General features: G+C 37.7%; 1 protein-coding gene across 1 annotated transcript; it reads right to left on the reverse strand.

The window, feature by feature from the left end:
* Positions 1 to 581: 581 nt before the first annotated feature.
* On the reverse strand, positions 582 to 25,832 carry TARS1 (threonyl-tRNA synthetase 1). The gene is made up of 19 exons (XM_080803327.1): positions 25,646 to 25,832; positions 21,019 to 21,099; positions 18,854 to 19,044; positions 15,401 to 15,524; positions 13,761 to 13,882; positions 12,877 to 12,994; positions 12,563 to 12,627; positions 12,396 to 12,474; positions 11,589 to 11,735; positions 10,386 to 10,484; positions 9,109 to 9,275; positions 8,013 to 8,175; positions 7,786 to 7,923; positions 7,029 to 7,106; positions 6,770 to 6,870; positions 6,577 to 6,681; positions 4,892 to 4,964; positions 2,093 to 2,207; positions 582 to 1,119 (listed from the first exon to the last, which is right to left on the reverse strand). The coding sequence occupies exons 1-19, from the start codon at positions 25,700 to 25,702 to the stop codon at positions 971 to 973; spliced, it is 2,172 nt and encodes a 723-aa protein (XP_080659453.1). The 5' UTR covers positions 25,703 to 25,832; the 3' UTR covers positions 582 to 970.
* Between the last annotated feature and the right edge of the window lie 970 nt (positions 25,833 to 26,802).

Raw genomic sequence — 26,802 nt, forward strand, 5'->3', positions numbered from 1 at the left:
AGTTCTTTTAAAAATCCCTATGATTAGAGGTCTTATCTCCTTTAATAAAGTGAGGATTACTCTATGCAAAGTGACTTCATTTTGAAGTGACCCTACCAAACAAGCTATTGGGGTTATTAGAGAACTGACATGCTGTTGCCCTTTCCAGATGACAGTATTAAAGAGAAATTAATATATGTTCACACAAGGAACTCCTTATTTTGTGGCGCTCTCCCAATCATCACTTACTGATAGAAATTATTCCTTATGAGAGGATAGGGAATTTGTATAACCAGGATGCTTTGGTGCAGAGCAGTCTCCCAGCCCCCTGTATTTCTTTGAGAACTCATCTTCATCTTAAAACCTTGTGCAAATCTACTTTATATTAGATCCATATTTGGTTCTAACTGTTGACATCTGAAAAGAAGTGACACTCCTAAAAGGTGCCTCCTAGACCGGAGAAGCAGGCACCCAGCCCATCCCCCACTCTGAGAACAGCAGTCCCACCCAACAGACATCATATTAGAAAACATTAAACACTGAATCACACAATTTGTTCTAGGCGGGAATATATATATATGCGAAGGACAGAGCATTGAAACTTACATGAATTCAAGTTTTTATTTTTACAACATAATCCAAGTCTGGTCTTTTACTTTAATCAAATCTGAAAATTTTTGTTTTTCAACTTCATTAAATTTATAAAAAACATTGTCCCACATTACATTAAAGCATTCCTCATGTTTTATTTCCAGTGCTCCAGTGTTTATTTAACAAATAAAATCATTTAATATCTTAATTATCTCCTTCAAATACACAATATCTAAAACCTGTCTAGGTCACAAATTAGGTTGATCCTGCAGTCACCCATGCAGACTCCAGTGAACTACTCCAAATTCGGTATAAATTTATGTTTTCTAGAGTATAAAATTAGTATTTCAGAAACACTGTTCATCCTTTCCCACTGAGACAATCTGGGTCAAGTTCTTCATTAAAATTCTTCTTCTGCCTGTTTGCTGCGGGACTGCTTGAGCTGTTGTAGCCGCTCGATGGTCTCAGCAATCGTACGCTCTCCGTGGACCTTATTATCTCTTGTACGGATATTAACGGTGCTGCTGGCTTTCTCTTTTTCCCCGATAACTAAAACAAAAGACATAAAGCTTTATTAGGTGGAAGGATTCTTCTCGAACATTTGAACAGAAATGATCCTAGGACCTAAAAGCCACCATGTAGCTTTTTATTTTTTAAAATGTTCAAATGAGCTATCAAGCCATGAAAAGACACATAGGAATTTTACTTAAATGCCTATCACTCACTGAAAGAAGCCAGTCTAGAAAGGCTACATACTGTATGATTCCAACTATATGACATTCTGGAAAAGGCAAAACCATGGAATTAGTAAAACAAACAAACAAACAAAACAAAACAAAACAACCCTCAGTGGTCATTTGTGGTTAGGAAGAGAGTGTTTTGTATGTGCAGCACAGAGGACCTGGGGGGGACAGTGAAACCACAATGGTGGACACCTCATTATATATTTGGCCAAACCCATAGAATGGACAAAACCAACAGCGAGCACCTATGTGAACCACGGGCTTTGTAAGAAGTATACCAGTTTGGTGCAGGATGTTGGTAGTGACATGGGCTGTGTCGGTTTTGGGCAAGAGGTACACAGGTATCTTTGCCCTTTCTGCTCAATTTTGCTATGAACTTAAGTGTTCTAAAAAATAAAATCTATTTAAGAAAAAAATAAAATGTTCGGGTGACCAGGTATAGTTAGGCGACCAATTTAAGAATCTTTTCATTTAAAAAAATAGATTTTTACAACACTTCAAACCACTGTACTTACTGAGTCACTTAATCCAGCCAACTTAATAAAAACTTACCATGTAAAGGAACAGGAGATAAAGGAAAGAAGATTTTTATACAAACTTTTAAAGAGTATTCTTTTTTACACCAAAATTTCCCTTTGTTATAACAAATGAAAAAAATTCATAGTGTAAGAATCTGGATTAGAGGGAATTAAACTATCAACCACAATTCTCTGAAGTCTCAAGATTTCAGTGTCTTCCTAAGGTTTGGCAGGTTTTCTTTGGTAAATTTCCTTTCTTACCTAGGATGAAGTTATATTGTGCTAACTGTGCGTTTCTGATCTTCTTATTTAATGTACAGCCTGGATCCAGATCAATGTCCACCATGAATTTTGCATCATGGAATTGTTGCCGTACCTATTTAAACAGATACAGAATTCTTCAGATTTAAAATAAGAATTATATTTTGATCTTGAATGATTTTATTTAATGTATGATTTGGATAGTCATGCAAATATTTAAAAAGGAGTGCTAGTAGATACACTGAAGCATATATTAATTTGTGACTTAGGACTACATTTTCAAAAAATAAAATGATATATTTTGCTCTTGAAAGGTAATTGTTTTAGAAAATCCACAGAAATCAGAACTCAGGCAATCAGCTAACTTTAATCAGCTCTCTTAACAAAAGAAAAAAAATCCCTTTGCAAACATAAATTCTCTATATTAATACATAATGACAGATATCCAGTCTAACACAGAATGTAGTATCTCTAATCTCTCAAATTGGCAGCAAGGTGGGAAGAGGAATTCAGTCGTTGCTGTCATTTGTGTGTGCAACATTTTAAAAGAAATTGTTGATAGCACAAACAATAGGCCCAAATCATCTTAATAGCTTCTTTTGTTTCTAGAAAGTGGAATACAAACCGCAATATAAATTGTCTTTTAACACTGTTTCTTTAATAATAACCTTGTATATATGACCTAAGCTAAAAAGAACTCTACAAGAATAATTTATGTAAAATAAAAGAGAACAAGTTTTGAGAAATACAAAAAAGTAGTTTTTTTCTTTCTGAACAGGTACTTCCTTTTTTTTTTTTTAAAAGATTTTATTTATTTATTTGACAGAGAGAGATCACAAGTAGGCAGAGAGGCAGGTAGAGAGAAAGGGGGAAGCAGGCTCCCTGCTGAGCAGAGAGCCTGCTGTGGGGCTTGATCCCAGGACCCTGAGACCATGACCTGAGCTGAAGGCAGAGGCTTAACCCACTGAGCCACCGAGGCGCCCCAGGTACTTCCTTTTTGATTAAAAGAAAGTATTTTTTTTTTCCTTAGGAGTGTGCAAGTGGGGGTGGGGGTTGGAGGGACAGAGGGAAAGGGAGAGACAGAATCTTAGATATGGGGCTCGATCTGACGAACCAGAGATCAGGACCTGAGCCAAAATCAAGAGTCAGATGCTTAACTGACTGAGTCACCCAGGCGCCCCAAAGAGAAACCTTCCTAAGGTTCCTTCTTAAGGAGCCACAGGCAAAGATCAAATTGGAATTTCCTGAAATAAACTTCCAGGAATCTAAGGTTGGCAATTTACATTAGAAATTGTTATTCTATGCCCTTTCTTTCTCCCCTAAAAAATACCAGTTCCACTTAACTGTCTTAAGTTTTTGTACATTAAATAGTAAACAATGTTTTCAGTATTTTTCCTTTCTACAAAAACCCAACACTATGTTAAATTTTACTATTTGTAAATTAAATTAAACTATATTAAAATTTCCATCTACCTGATAGCCAATTACCACTAACAGGACACAAGATTTGAATAAACCATTTTTACTTCATTACTAGGCTGTTATATCTACATGATCATTAACCAATAGGGATTTTTGTTAAGTACACACATTTCAGAAGGGTCCTTACACGGTTTATTAAGAGTGCCAGGATAGGACTATATTTTCAACTGTAAGCTATTTTAAAGAATAAAGCACCGTGTTTTAGTTTCTTAACATGGGCCCTTACACGCACATGAGCTGCACTACTCGGGGAAGTGGATTGATAATCACAGGCTGTTTAGTACCTCTGGTTTCTAGTCATTAAGTAACAGCTGTAGTGCTTCCCCAACCCTGTCCACTCGACCAAAAACCCCACACTTGCATAATTCCAAACGCCACCCCCACCACTGATGGAATGGGAGAAGTCAGTCTTGTCAATAATTGAGAAATGAGTTATTTAATTATAGAGCTTTCTCCTATCACATGAGCTTTCCTAATGCAAATAAGAGAAAGTACAATCAATTAACCATGGGACATAACTGATTTTTATCATTTATAACTAAAACTATTGTTGCAGTAGCAGAAATATAGTATGTCTGAATGGTTTGCCTTTCAGGTGGTCTAATGTTCATGAATTTTTTTTTAAAGACAGTTAGGACCTGGGTGTAATTTTTTCTGATGATGCAGAAACATGATGGTTGTGAGGTTACGATATTGTTCTCGATATTTAGATCTGTTTTACTCAGCCAATTTATTACTCTTAGCTTGCAATTATAAAACAATGCTTATTTATAACACAACTTCTAATGATTTGAAATTCCTTCGTATGGAATTGTCCCTATAACAGAAAAGACTGTTCTAGTCTTTAAGATGTGAAGTATGAATGGATATTTACGAATCTATTAGTAAGGTAAGTTTTTTGGTGGGTAAGGCAAAACATGGGTCTGGCACACCATTAACCTAAAAAAAAATTACAAATAACTGAAGAAATATACATTACAAATATGAAGAAAAATTATTCTTTGAGTCAAAGAGCAACTTAAATTGCATTATGCATCTGAAATTACATATCATACTGCATATACGAAATATATAGCATTCACTATTTCCTCCTACTAAACACTAAATATACAACAGTATATAAAACACTATCCAAATTACGTCTTCTGATCATGGAACATGCAGGAAAAGTATAAAAGAGGTAATGTCATCTATTCAGAAATAGTAACATTTCTTTATACCACAAGCGGCTTGATCTACCAAGGATATGTATATCGTAATGAGATTTAAAAAGCCAAGTGACAGTAAATTGAAAGAAAAGCTGTATTTAAGGATTACCTTTTGGGCATATTCATCACATGTTGGTCCCACTGGAACTACCATTACCTGACGAGGAGACAGCCAGAAGGGCCTTCAGAAGAAATTAAAAATATTTAATGTGGATTGGGACCCTTTCCTAAACAAAGACGGCACATTTCTTTTTTACTTTTCGTATCTTCTCCTGAAATATGCAAGGGCCACATTCAAAACACTCTCCCCCTGCCCCTTATATCCAATAAAGACTAAAGGGAGGAGATTGAGGAGCAGACAGGGAACCTTAAAGCAAGAAAATCCATACCTAAGGTTTGATTTACTAGGCAGATGGCAAAGCACATCGAGGGCAGGGACTACACCTCATATTTCAACCTGTCTGTTTCTCAGGGAACCAGAACGTCATGTGCCAGGGGCCAGCGGGGCTAACAAAGAAGTACGTTTAGTGAGTCACTGTTCCACATTCTCTTAGTAACTACTCTTCACAGGGAACTTGGACCAGACTGCGCCTTCAGTCATTCAAGATCCATTCTGCAGGATTCAGGAAATTGTAACTGATAATACCTGGTGATGGCATTTGATAAAAATGAGTGTTTTCACTTTTTTTTTTTTGAAAGGCAGACTGTCACCTGTAGCGCCCTATTTATGTCCGAGAGTCTTGCAAGCCTGACCACCCTATGTTCTCCTATGTTTTCACTTCTTTTTAAAAAAAACTGAGCATTTGTAATTCTACCTGTGGAGTATTTCAGGTGTCAAATCCTCCCTGTGCTGCAGACATTAGGTCTAGTGTTTCTCTTCATCACTCCTCTAGTTTCAGTTGTTTTATTACAGCAGGAATAAGGCACTAAATTCTACTGGAACTGGCTTTTTCCCACCTATCACAGGTTTGACAGTGCAACCAGCTGAGGATCGTCCTATTCTCTAGAAACCAGGGAGAGAATGTTTTCTATATTCGATTTGGTTTTGTGAAACAGAACTAAAAAGAGAAGATCTCATTTCACTGACAAGTATGACAAACTCCCCTTAAAGACTGAACTAACCAAATCAGAAATAAAACTGAAATGACTACAACACGTAAGATAAAACATTCACATTTTACAAAGGCTTCGCATCAGTACAATCAATACGCAGACTCTACAAAATGGGTGTTTTATAACGTTGTGTGGCTTTCAACTGCCTTTACAAATTGTGGGCCCAGACAACACTACTTAAAAATAAAATGGAAGTCATGGGCTCATTTCCTGCCAGCAAAAGCGTAATGTAGAAACAAGACAAAAAGTGTTGATCAGTTTGGAGTCTATACTTTCAAATAAAAAAGTAATTGGCTTCTAAAGGATGTCAAAATACTTGCTTATTATGATCAGCAAACTCAAAGAGGTGAGCCCAAAGCCTACTCCTGTTTACTCAGACAAAAACCTCAAAACCATACTAATCCCAAAACAACAAATGTGCCTCTTAGTGTATAATAACTCCTAATCAGAAAGTATTATATAACATTCAAACAAACCAAGTTCTGAAATAAATGAAATTACTAATAATTATTCTTAAAACAAAAATTACGGTTTAGATTATGATCCCTTAGTGAACACTTGTCATTAATTAGAAGGGACCAATCAGATCATTCTTCTTTTTTACTGCATAACTGAACTGGACAGCAGACATTTCTTCTAGTCAATTTACATTGTCTGGACAAAAACAATGACAAAAATTACCATTTGCCGCCAAAGTTTTCAGTGAGGATTGCAATCATTCTTTCCACTGACCCCAAGATGGCTCTATGGACAATCACTGGCCTTTTCTTATCATCACCATCATGGCTACATAGGAAAAAACATTTGTTTTACTTTACATATCCCTTTATTTTCCCCTAAAGATGAACAATCAGAGCGGACACCAGAAACTCACCTTACAAAAGTGAGATTAAATCTGATGGGCAACTGAAAATCCAACTGGATTGTTGCACACTGGTGGTATCGACCAATCGCATCTTTAATCTGTATATCAATCTGAAGAGTAAAGATTGGGTTATTTTAAGTTGCTGTCTATATTACAGCTGAATTCAGTAGTTATAACAGAACTGGCTTGCTTGCTTTCTCGCTTTCTCTCTTTCTTTCTTTCTTAACTTAAAGTATGTCACATTACTCAAATATACATTCATACTGACCTTGGGACCATAAAAAGCTCCATCTCCAGGATTTAGCTCCCACTTCTCACCAAATTCATTCAGACTGTTTTCAAGTTGCTAAGGATAAAGAAAAATGATTTTTATTTTGTTCATCTGCAACTTCCCTTTTTCCAGCCTGATCTAAGACTAAAACTACGGTAGTTACTTTCATGAGTCCCTGTGCTCTGTGTTAGAATTTTGTCCACCAAACCACACTCACATACAAATTCCCTTTTCTGAGAAGTAACTGACACACATCACTGTATAGGTTCAAGAAGTACAGCCCGACAGTTTAATTTACATATAGTGTACAATGATTACCATGTTAGATTCAGTGAACATCCATCTTCTCATACAGCCACAATAAAAAGAAAAGAGAAGAAAAGAGAACACATCTCCCCGTGACGAGAACTCCCAGGATTTACTCTCTGACCACCCTTCCTGTGTACCACACAGCAGTGTTCGCTACAGTCATCATGATGTGTATCATATCCCTGGTACCTGCTGTTCTCATGACTGAAGTTTTTATCTTTGGACCACCTTTCCCCAATTCCCCCCTTCTGTAAATTACAGCTTGATGACTGAAAAAACATCAACCATTTATAACCTAAAATCATATGTTAAAAAACTAGCTTGCTCAAGCCTAGGAACCATTTCAATTTCCTCTTGCTTTTAGCCATTTAAAGAGGCTTGGGTTTCTTGGAACAAGTTCATTTCCGTCAAATAGCATTCAAGTATGCTGAAAAACAAAACTTACTTTCTCAGCTTGATTCCATACTTCAACATCTCCAAGGAATTTTTCTGGACGGGTAGACAGGTTCAGTTTAAAAGAAAATCCAAATACGCTATATACCGTACGTAGAAAATCCAAACAACCTTTTATTTCATCCTCAATCTTTAAATAAAAAAAAAGACAAGTGGTAACTTTCCTTGACTTTATTCACAATTCTTTCAATTATTTTATCCCACAGAATTTCATAATACCTGCTCCATGGCACAGAATATGTGAGCATCATCTTGCTGGAATCTTCGTACCCGTGTAAGTCCTGTAAGCGCTCCTGACAACTCATTCCTATGAAGTACCCCAAAATCAGCTATCCGCAGGGGCAACTCCCGCCAGGATCTCGGCCGATGATCAAACATAAGGCTGAAGAAAAAAGAAAATTGAAGCCCACTGATATTTAATTTCACAAGCATAAAACTGCTTTTCTAACATACAAGCAACATTTCTCAAATTCTGGAGTTCATACCAGAATGTAAGTACTTGCATGGGTAAAACAGCAAATACATTATAACACAACCATCCACAATTAAGAGACGATAAAAACCGATTCCCATGGGTCTGGAGTCAAATCCTTGTGCTCAATAGTTCCATTAATTTGAGGACTGCCTTTAATGCTCATATTAAAAAAAAAATCTTGGCTCCATACTAATCATTTAATACACTGGAACCTGAAGACTGCTTTCTTGTCACTCTCAAAACTGCTTCAGTTCTTGTCTGTCTGAAGGTGTTTCATCAACTTTAGAGAATCTGGGGATACTAAGAACAAACCTAGTTGGCTCCCGGACTTACAACCCAGTTCCCTTAAGGACAGTCCTCTCAGCCCTCACCTCCAAGGCCTTGCTGCTGGGAGCTGCAGACACCGAGCGACCAGAGCCACAGCTCTCCCTAGTCTTCCCCTGAAGTCACTCTTCACCTAACTTTCAAGGATAGAAAGTAAAATAACTGCAGAGCAAGGCAGACCTCCCAAGGGCGTCGATTCATTTTTTAAAAGAATATGTTTAAGAAAAAGAAAACAAACAAACAACATCTAGAGAATTCGCTGCGCCCACATTCAGTCTCTGTTTTATATACTCTGCCTGTTCGCTGCTATCACCCACCACTGTTCTTGGATATCTACATATCTGAGAATCTAACTGTGCATGAAAGATGTTATAATATCATAATAATGTTGCATTTAAATATTCTTCTGATTGTATAATTTGTTTTAAACAAAAATGCTTTCAAAGGAGGAAGAATAATCCAGGACCAACTACAGTAAAGGAAAATCTTTGCTAGAAACTCAAAGCTGTGAAATACCAGTGTCCGGGACAGTTCATGGGTTTCAGGGCAAACAGCTCCTTCTCCACCTCAAAGGAGAACATGTTGTCGCTGTAGTGCTGCCAGTGGCCCGAAGTCATCCACAGTCGGCTATTGTAGATGTTTGGGGTGACCACCTCCTGGAATCCTCGTTTCCTATATTCACTCTGTTAGAAAACGCACACGATACACATGCAGGAAACAGAGAACGTCATACTTCTGGTGGGAGTAAAATTTAAAAAGCAGTTTTATACTATCTAGGGAAATTCAAGAAGCACACATGTTACAATCCAGAAATTCCACTTGGAGGTATTACCAAAGAGGAAACTCCTGCACACATACATAGGAGGTCTATCAAAACAATGCTACTACTGTATAATCAGTAATATGAGAAATCACATCAGTGTCCACCAATAAGGAACGGGCCTAGTGTGGGTAGTTAAAGAATAAAATAAGTAGGATTTTTAAAATATTATCTTTTTTTGCATTATGAAGACTGATAACACGATGAGACTTCATGTATATAAATCTGAACTCCACAAACACATAAATAATTTAGGGTACATATGTATGGGGTAGATATAAAATAACATGAATATATGCTAACTTTAAATAGTAGTTTCTTCTAGCGAAGGAGGAAAATGAATAAAAGGAGTCCTAAAGGGGAGCTTTTTTCCTTTATGCTATCTGTATTACCTTACTTAAATAAAAATCTGAAGCAAGTATAGCCCACTGCCCACGTGTGGTAAATCAGGTGGTGAGTATGCAGATGGCAGGGGTATTATTCCCTACAAAACTGAATAAGCCTGAAAGACTTTGTATTTTATAAAGAATAAAAAAGCAATGTAACGACTAACTTGTTTTTTTGAGGAAAATATAAATTGTCAAAGAGCACACAGAGTTCCCACTTAAAGTTCACCAGCTTCTCTACTGAACACATACCCATGTATAAGGACAAAGTCATGTATTAGGAGGAAGGAATTTGGGGGTTTTGTTTTGTTTTTTAAGTAGGCACCTGATGTGGGGCTCGAATTCATGACCCTGAGGATTAAGACCTGAGCTGAGGTCAAGAATCCAGAAGCCTAATGGATAGCCACTCAGGTGCCCCAGGAGGAAGGATTTTTTTAAAAACATTTTGTGAAAATTCACACTTGCATTTTTATTCTTTTAAATGTTTCTTCTCAAATACAAAATTATCTTTTCCTTTTAGCAGACCTTATTTAATATCATCAACTTATATCCTAAATTGACAGAAGGAAATAATGAATATGGTTTACCCTGATGAATTCAATAAGTGTATTATAAATGTATGCTCCCTTCGGCAGGAAAAAGCAGCTTCCAGGGCTGAGTTCATGAAAGAAATATAGTTCTTGGTCCTGAGTAAAAGAAAAGCAAAAGAACGTTTCTATATGCACATAACATCAACATAAACGTCAGTGTTCCTGAGTTCAGAATATGACCATGATATCTCATATTCTAATGTATGCCGTTCCTGAATCAAAGAAAACTAACACTTTTGGTGCCATTCAATAGTACAGAATCGCAGCTGATTTACAACTTAGCATGAAGAACATTCTCTGCCTGTTACATTCCTGAATCCAGTCAAGTTTACCCAAGAATGACCTGGAGCAGGGGTCTTAGTTCTTTTCAATTATCCACAGTGGGAGCTCTCATAGCGCTAGGATGTGAATATTATTTCTTTTTCAAAGTAAGAGCAGCAGGAAGGAGACCAGGAAAATGACAGTGATAATCAAAGAGAAGATGCTGATGAAGTTGCCTGACTTTGGGTCTTGGTGAAAACAGCATAACCTCCAGCCTCCTTGCCAACCACTCCCCCAACAAATACCCAGAATTCTCAGGGAGGGGCCCCATCAATTGTTGGTTACTTCCTTACCACTGGAATTTATTTTAGGCCACCAAGAAAGCAGGGTAAGAGATGGCACAGAGTGAACACAATTTTAGAAATGTCATGTTTTTATCAAACCTAATTTCTAGTTTAGAAAACTTTAAGGGGTAGGACGATAAAGAAAATGACGCCACAGTATCCCCTGGTGACTTGCTATATCACCTTGGGCAACAAGTAGATTAATTTTAGGGGAAATCAATTTCCATGTCTTTAAAATAAGTCAGTGAGACCAGGAATGTCCAAGGTTATCTCTCTCTCAGCTCTATGAAACACTGCTATGCTTCTTTTACTGTGAACTAGGTCATCAGTATTTGTTCTCAATAAAAGTAGTAGTTAAAATGAGTCTTTGGGTGGTACTGAGTACATCATAGAAAGATAATGTGGACAGTAAACAGTAATATAACAATAAGATAATCAGTAAGTAATTTATGGATTATACAGAATACAGCACAATAACTACTAGAAAGCCACAGCATCTTTTTAAGAGGAAATTCCTAGTACTTAATACAACTGAGTTACAAATAAAAATAAAGAAAACTCAGTCTAGAAACACTATTAATCTTTTTTAACATACCCTCCCAATTTTCCTATGATCTCGGTTTTTAGCTTCCTCTTGGAACTTCTCCCATTCTTTCAACATTTTAGGATCTGGGAATGAAATGCCATAAATTCTCTGGAGGGTCTCCATATCTGCTTTGCCTTCCCAATATGTGGAGGAATTCTGAAAACAAAGATTAGCCATGAAACAATATTCAAAGTTGTTAATATCGCACTTACTTTGAACTAGATATTATTTCTTATACTGGTCTATGAGTCAAATTCATAGTAGTCATTATGACAAGAAAAATACCTCCCTCTCAACTACCCACTCAAACCACAACCCCACGAACATGAGATGCAAGCCACAAGATGATTAAGCAAACATGGAAAGTAAACCAACAAAAAAAAATCTTGAAATGACCCAGTTTAGTTTTATAATTCAAAGTGCAATTGAATAATCACTCATATTTACGAACTGGCAAAAACGGGCAGGACTAGTTTGGTTAAAAAGCACAAATAAAGTAATTATTACTTCAGACAAAGGGCAAAAGCACATACTAATAGTGAGTTTCAAAGCTCTTAGAAACGTGACTGTGTGAGTTTTGGAATTCCCTAAAGCTCCATCCCCATTTGCTCTGGTGATGAATGGTGAGTTAGTCACCATTTCAGACTTTCAGTTAAAAAAGACTAGTGACATTGAGCAATTAATAGGATGAGAAAAAAAATCCATCCCTAAGTTTACAATGAAAAAACAAGCAGAAAGAGAAACCAACAGAAGTTGAAACGCATTACCTATACTAGATAAATACATTCATACAGTCTCTAAAGTTACACTGCTTACTTTGTGTATTTTCAAAGTCTTAATTTTGCCAGTATGTCTGACATGAGGACCCCGACAGAGGTCGATCAAAGGCCCACACCTAGAGATAAAAACAAAGGAAATTTTAAAAAGACTTTTAATGACATATATACCTTTTAGTTACATTTAATGACACTTGACATTCTCACCTATAGACTGTGGTAGTTGGAGTAGTCACTTTTTCATTCAGTATCCGGCACTTGAACTTATTGTACTAAAAACAGGAAAATTGTTTGTTTAAAAACCCTCCTTTAATTTTTATCTCTAAATACTACAGCTGAAATATAACTCAAAATACCTATCGAAGCACTGCAGGAAAAGAAATATATCACTGTTTTAAAAACACTTTATGCTTTTCTAAAAAACATGCTTCAACTTAATACACTAAACCCCAGTGTGACAACTTCAAGTAACATTACAGAGGAATACAGAAGTGGAGGCTGTATGTTACAGCTCAATTTACCTTAAACATTTCCAGTAAAGTTTCTTTCTTTACTTCCAGCCTTTCAAAAGCTTGCTTTTCTTTAATGATTTTTTTACATAAAGCCTCCAAAGAAGAGAAATCATTGCTGGACACACCCCTGAAGGAAAAGGAAGTATAATTAATCTCTTTCCACTCTATTCTACTCACCTAGTAGCTTGGTAGAATATTTCTTTAAAAAAACATGAAGAGGGGCGCCTGGGTGGCTCAGTGGGTTAAAGCCTCTGCCTTCGGCTCAGGTCATGATCCCAGAGTCTTGGGATCGAGCCCCCATCGGGCTCTCTGCTCAGCAGGAAGCCTGCTTCCCCTTCTCTCTCTCTGCCTGCCTCTTTGCCTGCTTGTGATCTCTGTCTGGCTCTCTGCTCAGCAGGGAGCCTGCTTCCCCTTCTCTCTCTGCCTGCCTCTCTGCCTGCTTGTGATCTCTGCCTGTCAAATAAATAAATAAAAATCTTTAAAAAAAAAAAGAAGTGAAGAGTTTTAACATAAAAAAATAGATCCTTGCATCATGTGTATTAGAATTTTAAACTAGGTATTATTATTATTTTTGTATTTTATATTTTCAGTGGCTTCTACCTTGGTCATCATGGAGATTGTTCTCACTAGTGAACCCTCCCTCCACCACCTCTATGATCGGCCTCATTTTATCTCCCAACATCCCTCTACCTCCACCGATCTACAACAGAGCTCTTGTAAGTTACTAGTACTTCATAAGTTACTACAACACTTCAAGTTTTGGTAGCAGAAACACTTGGTGATTATTAAGCAGTAAGCTTATTATCGTTCCTTCCTTACTGAGAGCTCTTTAAAAATATGTATGGACTCTGAGTAATTCAGAATTTATTTTTTTATTGAGTTACATAACTTACCCTTCTTCTAGGTACATGTCATAATAGAATCCATTTTCTATCGGTGGGCCATAACATAAACATCCGCCATAGACTCTTTCCATGGCTTCACCCATTATGTGAGCACTTGAATGCCAATATACCTGAAAATGAAAAGAAAAATGGGATGGTCTGAGTTTGAGCATATGTGCTGTAAATTGATATGGCTGCCTTAAAAAAGATATAAAATTTACTATAAATAAACCTAAGACATGAAAAAATCTAAATTTCTAAATGTATAAACTTTGGTGTGATTCTATGCAGAGCCAAAATAATTTAAGAGAGTTTTAATTCATAAGCTGTATTTATACCTTAGAGATCGTCTGGTTTAGTTGTTTCCAAACTAATTAAATTAAATACAAATTAGCATCATTAATTAAAAGGGATGGATTCTGGTCCCTGAAAACAATCGCCACTCAAAAAGCGACTGTCTTATTGACGGTAATGACTCAGGGTCTTTTGAGACAATGTGCCTATATCCTACATCCCACATTGCTATGCTGTGGCCCTTACTGAGATGTGGGGCATTACTTAAGAATAATACTCTCTTTTTCCTTATTGGCCACAAACAACTAAGGTGCTATAACTTGTCCCCACAACTCATTTATAAAACACAAGGACAAACAATATGGATACTGAAATCTGACAGGAGCACAACTGACCCTTGAACAATGTAGGGGTTAGGGATGCTGACCCTCCATGCAGTCAAAAACCTTAGTATAACCTAAGTACTAGCAGCCTAGTATTGACCTTAGTGATAACATAGTCAATTGACACATATTTTTGCAGGGTATATACATATGATATACTGTACTGTTATAATAAAGTAAGCTGGAGAAAAAAAGTTACTAAGCAAATCATATGGAAAATACATCCATTTATTTATAGAAAAACAATCTGTGTATTAGTAAATCTCAAACTCCTATTGTTCAGGGGTCGTCTGTACTTGGTTTTTAAGGTGGTCAGATGAGTCAGAATATATCCAAAGCTATATTTTTAAGATTTGGAAGGTACCAAAATGATTTTTTAATTTTCATAAAAAACTTAAGGAATGCAGGATACATCTGAAAACCACTGATACACATGTAAGTAAACTATCATAATAAAACAAAATATTTTATTTCCCTTTATATGGTATACCATCATGGAGAAATAAGAAGAAAACCTTGCCATCAAGTGCAGGCTGATTTTTATAGTGCTTTCAAGCAGATTTGCATTTGAAGATGAGGAAAATATAGAAATTAACTATTCAATAGGGACAGTAGTTTAAAGATATGTTCAGTTTTATTTGTAAGATCTATACATACTGCTTAAGTGTTGACTGACAGGGTAGAAGCAATTTTTACTTGCTTTGCCAATTTTTAATAAAATTTTAATAAAAATCCCAGAACATTTTTCTCACTGAAGTATCCAGTAATGAAAATAAATTTATTCAAGTTCACTTCTTAAATACACAAGGTACGCTCTTTTATGCTGCTTTCCTAAATGAAAGATATAATGAAGATTTCAAATATGATAATAAAATATCAGTAAACTCTAAACCCTATGACAGTGGGAGCAGGAAGAGACTGGAAATGTGAACCTTTATCTTGCAATTCAGTGACTACTAAATAAAAACTTACTGCTTGAGCTTCCTCATCCTCAAATTTGAGAAGCTCCAAGGTACAATCTTCCTCGAGAGGACGGTCTAGGTCCCAGACAACTTGATTCACTTTAGCGATCACAGTGTTGTCAGCCAGGCCTTGACTTAAAAAATATACACACAAGCATATATATAAACAAAAGAATGTAAAAAAGAATCTTCTGTAGTGAAACACTTAATGTGAGAATAAGAACAGGAAAATAAGCACTATATATATTCTATATTAACATTACATATATTACTTATGTGTATTATGGCTTTCTGAAATAAAATGGAAAAAAACAACAAACCCCCAAAATGTACCCAAGTATAACTAGAGGATCCCCAAAATCCAGAACACTATTACTTTACAATTAATGCCTCTTATTTAAGCAGACACAACTGTGATAAACAAACAATTTTCAGCGGTTTGATTAATCTTTTCATCTCTCCAAATAAAGTTTTCCACAAAACCAAGCTATTTAGACTCCAAAAAAGAAAAAGAGGGGCTACTAAGTAACTCTTCTCCTCTTCTTCCTACTTGAAATCTGTAATAGCTCTTTTCTGTGAGGTAGAATAAATTCTGTAGAAGCCTAAGATGATATGATTTCTAACAAGCATATAGTAAAATACAGGACTATTCAATAAAACTTGTTCGTAATATAGATTTAAAAAGTCATTTACACACACACAGCACAGGGTACACAATATACACTATCACCAAGCGATTAAGACCACACAATCAGACCACACCAACTGTAAGAACCCAGGAATTCTGAGGACTGGAATGCAGCAGAAGTCAGATTAGCGTGACAAGCTTTGAGAACAAAGTAATGAGGGGCTGAGGGATCAGGGCCTGCACAGGAAGGGGAGGAGAGGAGACAGCACACTCTAGACGAGGGAGATGTGAGTTAAGAAAGGTTCAGGAAGCTGCGTGGCTAGAGAATTGAGTAAGATTAATCAGATGATAGGTCTGAATGGGCAGCTAGAGAAGTGACAGTCTGTAATGCCTAGACACAAGCAGACAACACTCCACACTGTGAAGGAGAAGTCTGCAGTCTTTGTATTGCTAGTCTTAAATAAACCTACCACCTGAAAGCTTCAGTTGGCAAGCCTTGTAGTGCTGGATGGTTCCCTCCTTACTCTGTATAAGTACAACTAAGTACATCCAACCTCCACCCTTGAGAAGGCAAACTATAAATCCCTATCCCATTTTCAAATTCACTGAATTTCCCACAGATTACGTCCAATGTTTTCTTTCTTTCTGAGATCATATAAAGCCAGTAAAATGAAAACAATATACACATTTCATAACACATACACAGATCTGGCAGACAGAAATGTATTTTATTATATCAGTGTAAAGGTTTTCAGAAGATTAAAGAATTGACCAAAAGGTGACTAATAGTCTCTATATTCTTTGGGAGAAAATGGCTTTCATCTCAGGGCCCAAAATGGTGCCTTGAGATGTTAACAGCAGTTACTTTGAAAATGTAGATATGCACAGAACCTATTGGATCACCTCTTTCAATTTTCCAAAGAAAGGATAAAGTATTTAAACTTTCAGATTTAAAACAAACAAAACTTCAAAGAAAAACCTTCTGAAGCAAATGGAGCACGCCTTCTTTTTTCTTCCCTTTTGTATTCACAACTGATTATCCAAACCTTTCAACAGTCTGTTACTCATGCTACAATTTTGCACACAACAGCCAAGAACTTATTCTGGACTTTTGTAAAAATGTCATAACACACCCTCATTTGCAGATCAGTTTGCCTTATGTAAAATTTTGCAGCTCTCAAAAAAAATATTTTCTAATCGGTTACTTGATAAAATTACAATGTAATCTGGAAGACAACATTGTAGAATGTAGAGAAAAAGTTCCAGGACTAATAGGAGCCTGAATTATACCGTTACAATCTCAATGTTCAACAAGGGAGGAAGATCTGTGTAATTCAGGATATTAGTTACCTCTAAAATGAAAGGTTGAACTTATATTTAGAGGTCTATCCAGTTATTTATGATCTCACATGGAAATCTACTTACTATCACAATTTTCTTCGTACTTCCTCTGGAGTAAGATAGAAGTACTTTAGGTAGAAGCAATGGTCAAATTAACAGAAACACTCCATTTTCTTTGTAAAAAGTACTAACTAGTGTCCATGGCACAATAAAGATTCATGGCTCATAGGCCAACTGCTTCAACGCTCACCAGCTGCATCATGATCACGGACTTACCACTAATCGGCTAGGTTGGTTCCCAAACCTCTTTCTGTACTTGTTCTTTTAGGCCTTAGGTTCAACAGTACGAAACTGATGATAATCAACCATTTTTAACAATTACATGGTGATGGCAGGTGGTTGAAATCAACATATAATGAATTAGTAAAAATAGAAATAATTACATATGTAGGGTGAAGAATATAGTGAATAAATATATATTATATGTTTTAAATTAGAATGTTCAAGAAAGAAGTTGGTGAACTTTTTCTGTAAAGAGCTAAATATTTCAGACTGGGCCACACATGGTGTCTCTCACATCTTAGTTTTCTTGTTGTTTTTCAAACCATTTAAGAACCATGCTTGCTCCTGGGCTGTACAAAAGTAGGCTATGACCACAGTTTGCCCACACTGGTATGAGACAGGTGCATCAATTCATGCTTTCCCATCTGCATCACTTCCTATAAACAACAATTCATCCCAATCATATCAGAGTTAGAAAGCTTGAACTGTACTACAAAGTTTGTATCTAATTCTGTTATTTCTTCCCAACCCAATACAAGTTTTAAGATCAGACATGTTCCTTTGGATTTATAAAAATAGTACATTATTTTCATGTGCCATATATCAGCTTCTTAACTGCCCCATGTGAGATGTTCTACCTTCATTTTTAACTTCAAAACAGATATTTAAGTCAAAATAGGTGAAACACTGTCTACTTGGTTTTGTGATATTTATGAAATAGAAAAATTAACAATATATAATCCTTTGTAACATAAGAACCAAAGTGGACCCTCTCAAAAATTAACTTTGAATCTTTTTTTTTTAAGTAACTTTTTAAAAAAAGATTTTATTTATTTATTTGACAGAGAGAGAAAGAGAGAGAGAGTGCACAGGTCCACAGAAGCAGGGGGAGTGGCAGGCAGAGGGAGAAGGACGAGCAGGCTCCCTGTCAAGCAGGGAGCCCGACGCAGGGCTTGATCCCGCGACCCTGTGATCATGACCTGAGCTAAAGGCAGACGCTTAACAGACTGAGCCACCCAGGCGCCCCTTAAATTTGAATCCTGAATATAGAGCTCCACAGCATTTTGATTTTTTAAAATCCCAAATAATATAAATTAAACATTAAAAACACAAACAGTAACATAAAAATATTATGAAGATAAAACTTAACAAGATAATAAAAAAAGAGTTTAGTTACAAACAAGAGAAGGTCAAGACAGGTGTAACGTTTACCTAATTCCACAAGCAATTTGATATGGTGTAGTTTTCCAGGATTCTGCATTGATCTGTTTACCATCAGGCAGAGTGACTTTAATCGGCTTGCTATCTTTTTCTGCCTTCTCAGCCAGAATGGAATCGTGTTCTGCTTTTAGTTTATTATACATCTCAAGACGTGTGTTAATATATTCAGGCCAAGGATTCAACTGCAAGACAAGAAATGAGGAAATAAATGATTAGTAAATACTTGCTTTCCTCTTTAGAAAAAAGAAAGAAATAATAAAAACAGACAATACAAAAACTATGATTACTAATGCAACATGGTAAATGGATTGCCCAAATCATGAAGCACAGCTAAATCTTATCCTAAAATTAAGGTAAGAAAAGGAATTAAAAGCTGTTTTCTTATAATTTTTACTATAAGAATTTTTTAAAAAACAAAAAATATAAATAACAATAGACACGTGGGCTGTCAGTATCTTTTTTTTTTAGATTTTATTTATTTATTTGTCAGAGAGAGAGAGGGAGAGAGAATGAGCGAGCACAGCCAGAGGCAGAGGGAGAAGCAGGCTCCCTGCCAAGCAAGGAGCCCGATGTGGGACTCGATTCCAGGACGCTGGGATCATGACCTGAGCCGAAGGCAGCTGCTTAACCAACTGAGCCACCCAGGCGTCCCGGGCTGTCAGTATCTTAAATGGACAATTATTACCATTTGCTATTTGCATAAGGTGATTTTTTTCCTTTTAAGACGTCCTCTGAAGGTTTTTTCTATCTAAATGACACATATAGTTATAAATAATACTAGAAATAAAATGGCTTTTCCATTTTGTTTCAATCTTGTTCAAGGAATGGTCTGTGTAGCTGGTCAGACTATAAGTTCACTTACAATTCTTAACTAACCAACTATAAATTTATTTGACTTAAGGGCTCCCATTCAAGGAAAATTCTCTCCGAATTCAAAGAGAAGAGTAACACCTGCACCTTGCCCCTGGAAGGGAGGTAAGACAAGTACATAAGTGATGAGAGCACAGAGGAGGAGGAAAGGTCTTGGATTGCTCACTATGAACTTTTTTCCAGAGAGATCATTTAAGACACAAATGGCCACATTTTGTACTTAATATATTCTCTTCGGAAGGGTCCTTTAATTGCACCTTTTGTTTCCTCTTTGAAGGCTAATTCTCAAGCTGTGATGGAATTAACACGTACCACTGTACTGAAAACATGAAAAACAGATGAGGAAACATACGTATTTTTCTATTTACTTGCAAATTTTAAAATTCACAACCAACAACTTCCCCCACAATTGCAGCAGACTGTAATGAACAAAACCTAAGAGAAATGGTTGGGTGGGGCTCCAAGCAACACTTAGTTCTTGATCACCTGCCAAGTGACCCTTCAGCATGAGCGACGCGGCATTAGTTAAGAGTAGCTCTGTAAAGCCAGTTTACTGTCCTACAGGACACTTCTAGAATGCCTGCTCCTTTGTGCTTCTACATCCTGGTAGTTTTCTAAGGAGTCTCTAATAAAATGCAATGACTAAAGCAAAAACTGACACATGGTTCACATCAGTTCAACTTCAAAAATAAAGTGGGAAGACGAGCTTAACTGCCTCATAAGCAGAATACCCAGAAACCAGGTTGATTCTAGGCTGACTTTTGAAATGCCGCCTACACTCAGTGCGAGCTGGAGGAACTGTAAGCATTTTCTTTACAATGGCGAGGCCTCAAGGAGATCCATCTGGCTCAAAACCAAACCCTAGTGGCAAGTCCTCGTGGAAACAGTGTGACAGCTCAAGGAATTGGGCCCTCTTTGGTATCTGTTGCATTCAGTGTAAACTTAAGCATCAAGTCTCTACCTCTTAGTATCTTATTGAATGAAATGATCAGACAGCTGGCATCCAAGCTGGCAACTGAGTAATTACCAATCCCCTTCTTTCCAGCTTTTTTTCTCTGATTTTTATATCTAATCCCACAGATTATCTTTCAATCCTACTTCAATATTGTTTTCCTTTTTCAATAATAAATAGCTGCGAATCTTTTCCCCCACTCAGACTTTCCTTTCCTAATTCTTCTCCCAGAGTTTTCCACCTACTGCCAGGTAAACCATTTACAATCTTACACAGATTAAGTGTGAGACCTGTCACCCGTCAATCTTTGACAACAGGGCTCTCAAACACTCACCTCTGCTCGACCTCCATCTCCAGATCCTTCTTTGTTCTTCTTCTTGCCTCCATCCTTTCGCTTCTCCTCCCCAGCACCTACCTACATAAGCAAAGAAGAAATAAGATTTTATATCCTACTCTAATCTGACACCACTTCATGCTGCACCCAGAAAAGTTCTGAGGATATTATTTGAGCATGTATTTGAAAAAGGGGGGGTGAGTAATGTGATTTCAAAAGACTAAAAAATTTCACCATTGACAAAGACAAATTAACAACTTGCAATAAGCACGTCTTAAAAAAGTAGAAAGGAGTTGCTTGATAATAGTCAAGTCCTCAAATTTCGTTTATTTTGCTTGTCCTGTGATTCTCACTTCAGGTTTGCCTGAACAAATACTCAGTATATGGCCACAAAAAAGCAGGCAATTTATTCAGTAATAATATTTGCAGGAAAAAAAAATTGAATCTAACCACTCTACAAGTACTACTGAGAAACTCTGCTCACAGGTTTTTGTTAAACCCTAAGAAAAGCCCAATCCCTACAATGTGCAAACTTAATCTCTCCAGGGAAACTAAGGCACACACATGTGAGAAACTCCCAGAGGAGGAAAGAGCACAGCCGCAGCATTATGATTAGATGTTAAGTAAGTTAGGACAACTGACTTTAGTGGATGAAGATTTTAACAGGCTTGATTTTGAGAATGGAGGAAATAAACTGATGGAAATGTTGAGAGAGAGAATGAGAAAAACATGAGAGAGAGAGAGAGAGAGAGAGAGAATGACAAAACCAGGCTGACTAAAACAGATTGTTTTAGGAAATCATGTCAATTAAGACAGACGAGGGCTTACATAGAAGCAAACACTTGGGTTATGGGGTTATGGGGTTTCCATAAGGAATAATTAGAAGTACATGAAGTCATAGAAAGTTTTAAAGCAGTAAATCCTGTGTAAAAAGGCAACCAGTGTAGAGTTGGTCTAACTGGTGACTGTCAACCAGAAGAAATTTTGCCCCCTAGCAGATAGCTGGCATTGTCAGTTGACACTGGTTGTCACAACTGGAGGGTGCAATTGGCATACAGTGGGAAGAGACCAAGGATGTTATTAAACATCCCACAATGCACAGGTCAGCCTCCCCAAACACAGAATTATCCAGTCCACAAGATCAAGAAACCCTGACATGCATTATAGGATACTGTGAAAAGTATCTTCACAGAAATGAATACCTTACTTCAGTGCTCAGACAGAAACATCCCAAAGCAAATTGTACTACAAAGCTTTACAATGTACAAAGTTTCCCCACAAACAATCTGCATCTAGTTCTCAGCAACCCTGTGAGATTGACATTATTATCATTCCTATTTTACATATACAATTAAATCCGAAAAAGCTAGATGATTTTTCTAGGTTCACACATTAAGTCACAGGAAAGATACCCATCCAGGTGCTGACAGCAGTCCACTCTAAGGAGGAAAATGATCATCAGCAGCGAAGGGGTTTTGAGGGTAGAACTGGGAATAAGAAGGGGGGGCCTTATTATAGTTTTCTATATGTCTGTGGTCTTTGATTTTTTTTCCTGACAGTTTTATTAATATTTTCCTACACCATACAATTCACCCATATAAAGTATACAATTCAATGGTTTTTAATGTATTCATTCAACTATCACCAAGTTCAGTTTTAAAACATTTTCATCACCCCAAAAGGAAACACTGTCCCCATTAGCAGCCACTCCATTTTCTCTTCTCCCCAGCCCCTGGCAACCACTAAACCACTGTTTCTATATATTTGCCTATTCCCGGCACTTCATATAAATGGAAGCATATAATATACGGTCTTTTTGACTGATTTCTTCCACTCAGCATGATTTCAAGATCATTCATGTTACACCCATCAGTACATCATTCTTTTTTTATTGCCAAATAATATTCCACTATTTACCCATTTAACAGTGGGACATTTTGAAATGTATTACTTGTATAATTTAAAAAATAAACTAAATTTAAAAATATGACTTCTAATTTCAAGCTGAGCTAAAACTTTTCCTGCTCTGGGATTCTGGATTTCACAAACTTTTCAGGTTCATTTATAGTCAGTAGATAAATAATGAACATAACTTACACCTATTCTAATCAATAAGTACTAACCAATAAAGTTAAAAGACTCTCTATATGTCTTTGCTCTACTGTAGAAATGATGCAACTAGTCAAGTATCTCTAGGAAGAGGGATGAAATTGAACCGCAGGTGTGCAGGTTTAAAATGGAAAAATAATGGGATACTTCTACTTTTCTGATTGTATGTTTTTGGTTTTAGTCGTATGGATATTTGCCAAATGAACAGGAGTACCGGAAAAGAAGGAGAAAATTAACAGAAAGCTTTTTTGTGGTCTAAGTACCTCTTTTTTTTTACAAGTGAGAATACGGGCCCAAGGAGAATAAAGTATTTTGCTTATTTGTATACAGTTAGTAAGCAGTAGAGCCAGGACTTTAAAACAGGTTACTCTAGAACCCTGAGCTCCAGTCCATCTTTACTACAACAATAAGGAAGATGTTAGACAACTGTTCTCTATTTCCAATAAAAACAGAAAAAAAATATCTGAGTTTATGCATCATGCATTTATGTACAAGTAATCTAAAATTTCAATCCAAAAGTTGGAACACAGTTGGGACTGTGAAGGGAAGCTACAGAATTACCTTCCTCAGGGATATTTAGGAGTTGAAGGAAAAGTACCTATACAGACTGTGGTGTAATTAAATCCAAACCCAGAGACTGGGGCAGGTCTTCAGGTATGTCCTGAAGTCCAATATTTGATTCAGTATCTGTCCCTGACTCATTACTCGGCAGGGGACAGGAGGTAAGACAGCATCAGAGCTATAAGTATTGGTTACTGAATATTGGGTTTGAGCAAGGTACTTACTTATTCTTTGCCTGTTTCCTCATCTGTATAATGAGGATAACAGATAACAGGACCCAATTCATAGTTATTATAAGGATTGAAAAAGCTGAGTTAATGCATGCAATGCATAATATAGTACCAGACCCCCAGTGAGCACTCAATAAATACTAGGTATTGCAGAGAAATCATGAGAAAATCATGAGAAATCATGTTATTTGTTAGCTCTACATCACCTCCAATTAAGAATGGCAAAACATAATATTTGTGGACATGGAAAGTTGTTGACTATAGACTATTAAGCAAAAAAAAGTAAACAAGTTACAAAACAATAAAGATACCATTTTTAAGTGAAAAATATAAATGGAGAAAACTCTATGGATAGGCACCATTTATCACCTTAAATTTCATTTATGCAGTTTAGAATGTGCACATATGTATTTTCCCCATTCTATTCCTGAGTTAGAGGACATCTTTATTTTACTGATGAGAAATTTTTTGCTTCTATGCGATTTATCCTTTCAGAGTTAGGGCTGAGGCTGTTTTAGCTTGAGACATCACCACTTCTCACTTGGACTACTGCAACTGCCTCCTGCTTGTGGCCTCACCTCTTCCCAATACACCTTCCATCCTAACGCCTGAATGATCGTTAATTAAAACCACAATCCACACTTATCATTTTCCTATTTAAAAACTTTCACCTATAGAATACAATTTCAAGTGTTTATCTCCTGAAATCCTAAGAGCTGTGGCTCCCTCTTCAGGCTGATCCCTTGCAAGCAACTTAAGGACACAGGGGTGTCCGTTTTTACTGCCCTTGCCACCTTTACCTGGGAAGCATTGCCATGCCTGGTTTACGTGGTGAACTTAAGACTCGTACTTCCTAAGTGAACTCAAACGAGCTGTGCCCAAGCAGAGTTAGGTGCTCTCTCTTTCTGTAATCCCACACGGTTGATCACACTGCACAATGATTTTTTTTCCTACCTCACACACCAGGCTGTGAAGTCTTTGATATCACGCACTAGGTCCTTTTCACCTGCTTACTTCCATCTTCCAGCAGTGTCTGGCAGAATGAATACCTGACATTTGCTGATCACTTAAAAAACAAAACAACTCATTCTAGTGGTGTGAAAGTGACCTGGGAGTTGTTCCTAAGGAGCAGATGAGACCAAAGTGAAAGTGCAAGGCTGAAACGATCAGCAGGTGTGAATGTGGTAAGGCATGTCTACAGCACCACGCAGGGGAAGTGTGTAACCTCTCTAAGACACCCGGCCTCTACCACTTGCTATAAACCACCCAAACTGGGTAAGTTGGGTCAGATCTCGGGGACTCAGTTTTCCCTTTCTTAAAGTGAAGGGAACCCCTACAGAGTTTTAGGATTAAACAGGGTTCTGCAGTGTTCTTCCCGCCTAAGGTGAGTAAAAAGCATTACTCTGGGAGTCCCGTGTCCTAGATTCTAATTCTGTCTCGGCTTCTAATTAGATGTCTGGCTCTAAGCTAGTCCCTCACTCAGGATCTCAGTTTCTTCATCTGCAAAAAGAGGATGGACCTAGAGATGACCTGCAAGGCCCCGCCCTACTTTATAAATGGACAATCTCTCCCCGAAGGAGGCTCTGACTCCTCCAGGAGCTCCACTGTCCCCCTCGGGTCCCTTCGACCCACACAGCCCGGGCCGCTTCCTCCTTCCCGCCTGGTTGGGCGCGGTGGACACCAAGCAAAGCCCCAGCCTGCCTCAGGGTCCCCCTCAGTTCGCTCACCGGCTTCTCCTCGCCTCCCATCTTCCCTGAAGGGCTCCTGTCCTTCTCTTCTGACATCAACAAGCCACGAAGGGAGGACGGAACACAAAAGTGACGCTCTGGAAGAGAGGAGAGCCCAGGCCAGTCACAGGCGGGCTGGGGACCCGGGAACACTGCGCTTGCGCCACGTGGCGCGGAAAGGACCAGCTGATGCAATCGGAAAGCGTCCAAGCCCCGCCTCCCAATCCGTTGGGAGAACAGACAGCCAATCGACAACGGGGGAAGGCGGGTCCTTCCGTCTCTAAACCAATGGAAAAGCTTGTTGGGTGACAGCCCTGTAGGAAAACAGAGAGCGGCGGTCTGGGAAAGAGATCCGCGGGTACAGGTTTTAACCCTTCCCTGAGCCTAGAAGTCCTCAACCCGCTTGAGCCTTCTTCCACGCATACTCTGCCCTATTAGTCAAGGACCTTTCCGGCCACCATAGCAAGTGGGAGGGGCTGGGTTCAAACCTCGGTCCCTGTTGCTTGGAAGAATCCTGGGGTAGAGCCCTGAATTTCCTACGGCTTCTGCCCTGCCTGACCTGAAGTGACTGCCGAGTTGTGGGGCCTTCGCAGGGACCTCTGTAGCGGTGAATGGAGCTCTCCTAATAGCAGTTCAGGTTTCCCGAGACCCAAGCTTTGATGATCCAGGGACGAGCGCCTTTCCTCCGACATCCCTTAATACGTGCTTCGGCTAATCTGTAATGCGTCAGAGAGCATTTCCAAAGGGCCATGAAAATACAATGAGACTTTGACTTAAGGAAAAAAACACTCTGACCCCAGGGTTCTCACGCAGAAGCCTCAGTGTTTGGAATCGAATGGGCCTATTTTTATTTTGCCAGCCAATTAAAAAACAATTACTAACTTGAAATCGGAAGTGCAATGAGCTCCTTCACAGTTTATATACTTCATGGCTGAGTTGTATGGGTTTTACTTTCTAAACATCAGCCCTCGACAACGCGCCACCTTCAGAGTCATCCCTCCACAAAGAACAACAGCTTTCTAACCGGGCATTCCGTTTTTTACATGGCACCAGCATAGTCTTTTCAAATACAAATGTGATCACGGCAGCATTCTGCTCAAAACTCTTTTAAAGTGGCTTTCGATTACTCTTAGAGAATAAATACAGTTACGGCTTTG

Source organism: Martes martes (assembly GCF_963455335.1).
Source record: "Martes martes genome assembly, chromosome: 5".
Taxonomy (NCBI): domain Eukaryota; kingdom Metazoa; phylum Chordata; class Mammalia; order Carnivora; family Mustelidae; genus Martes; species Martes martes.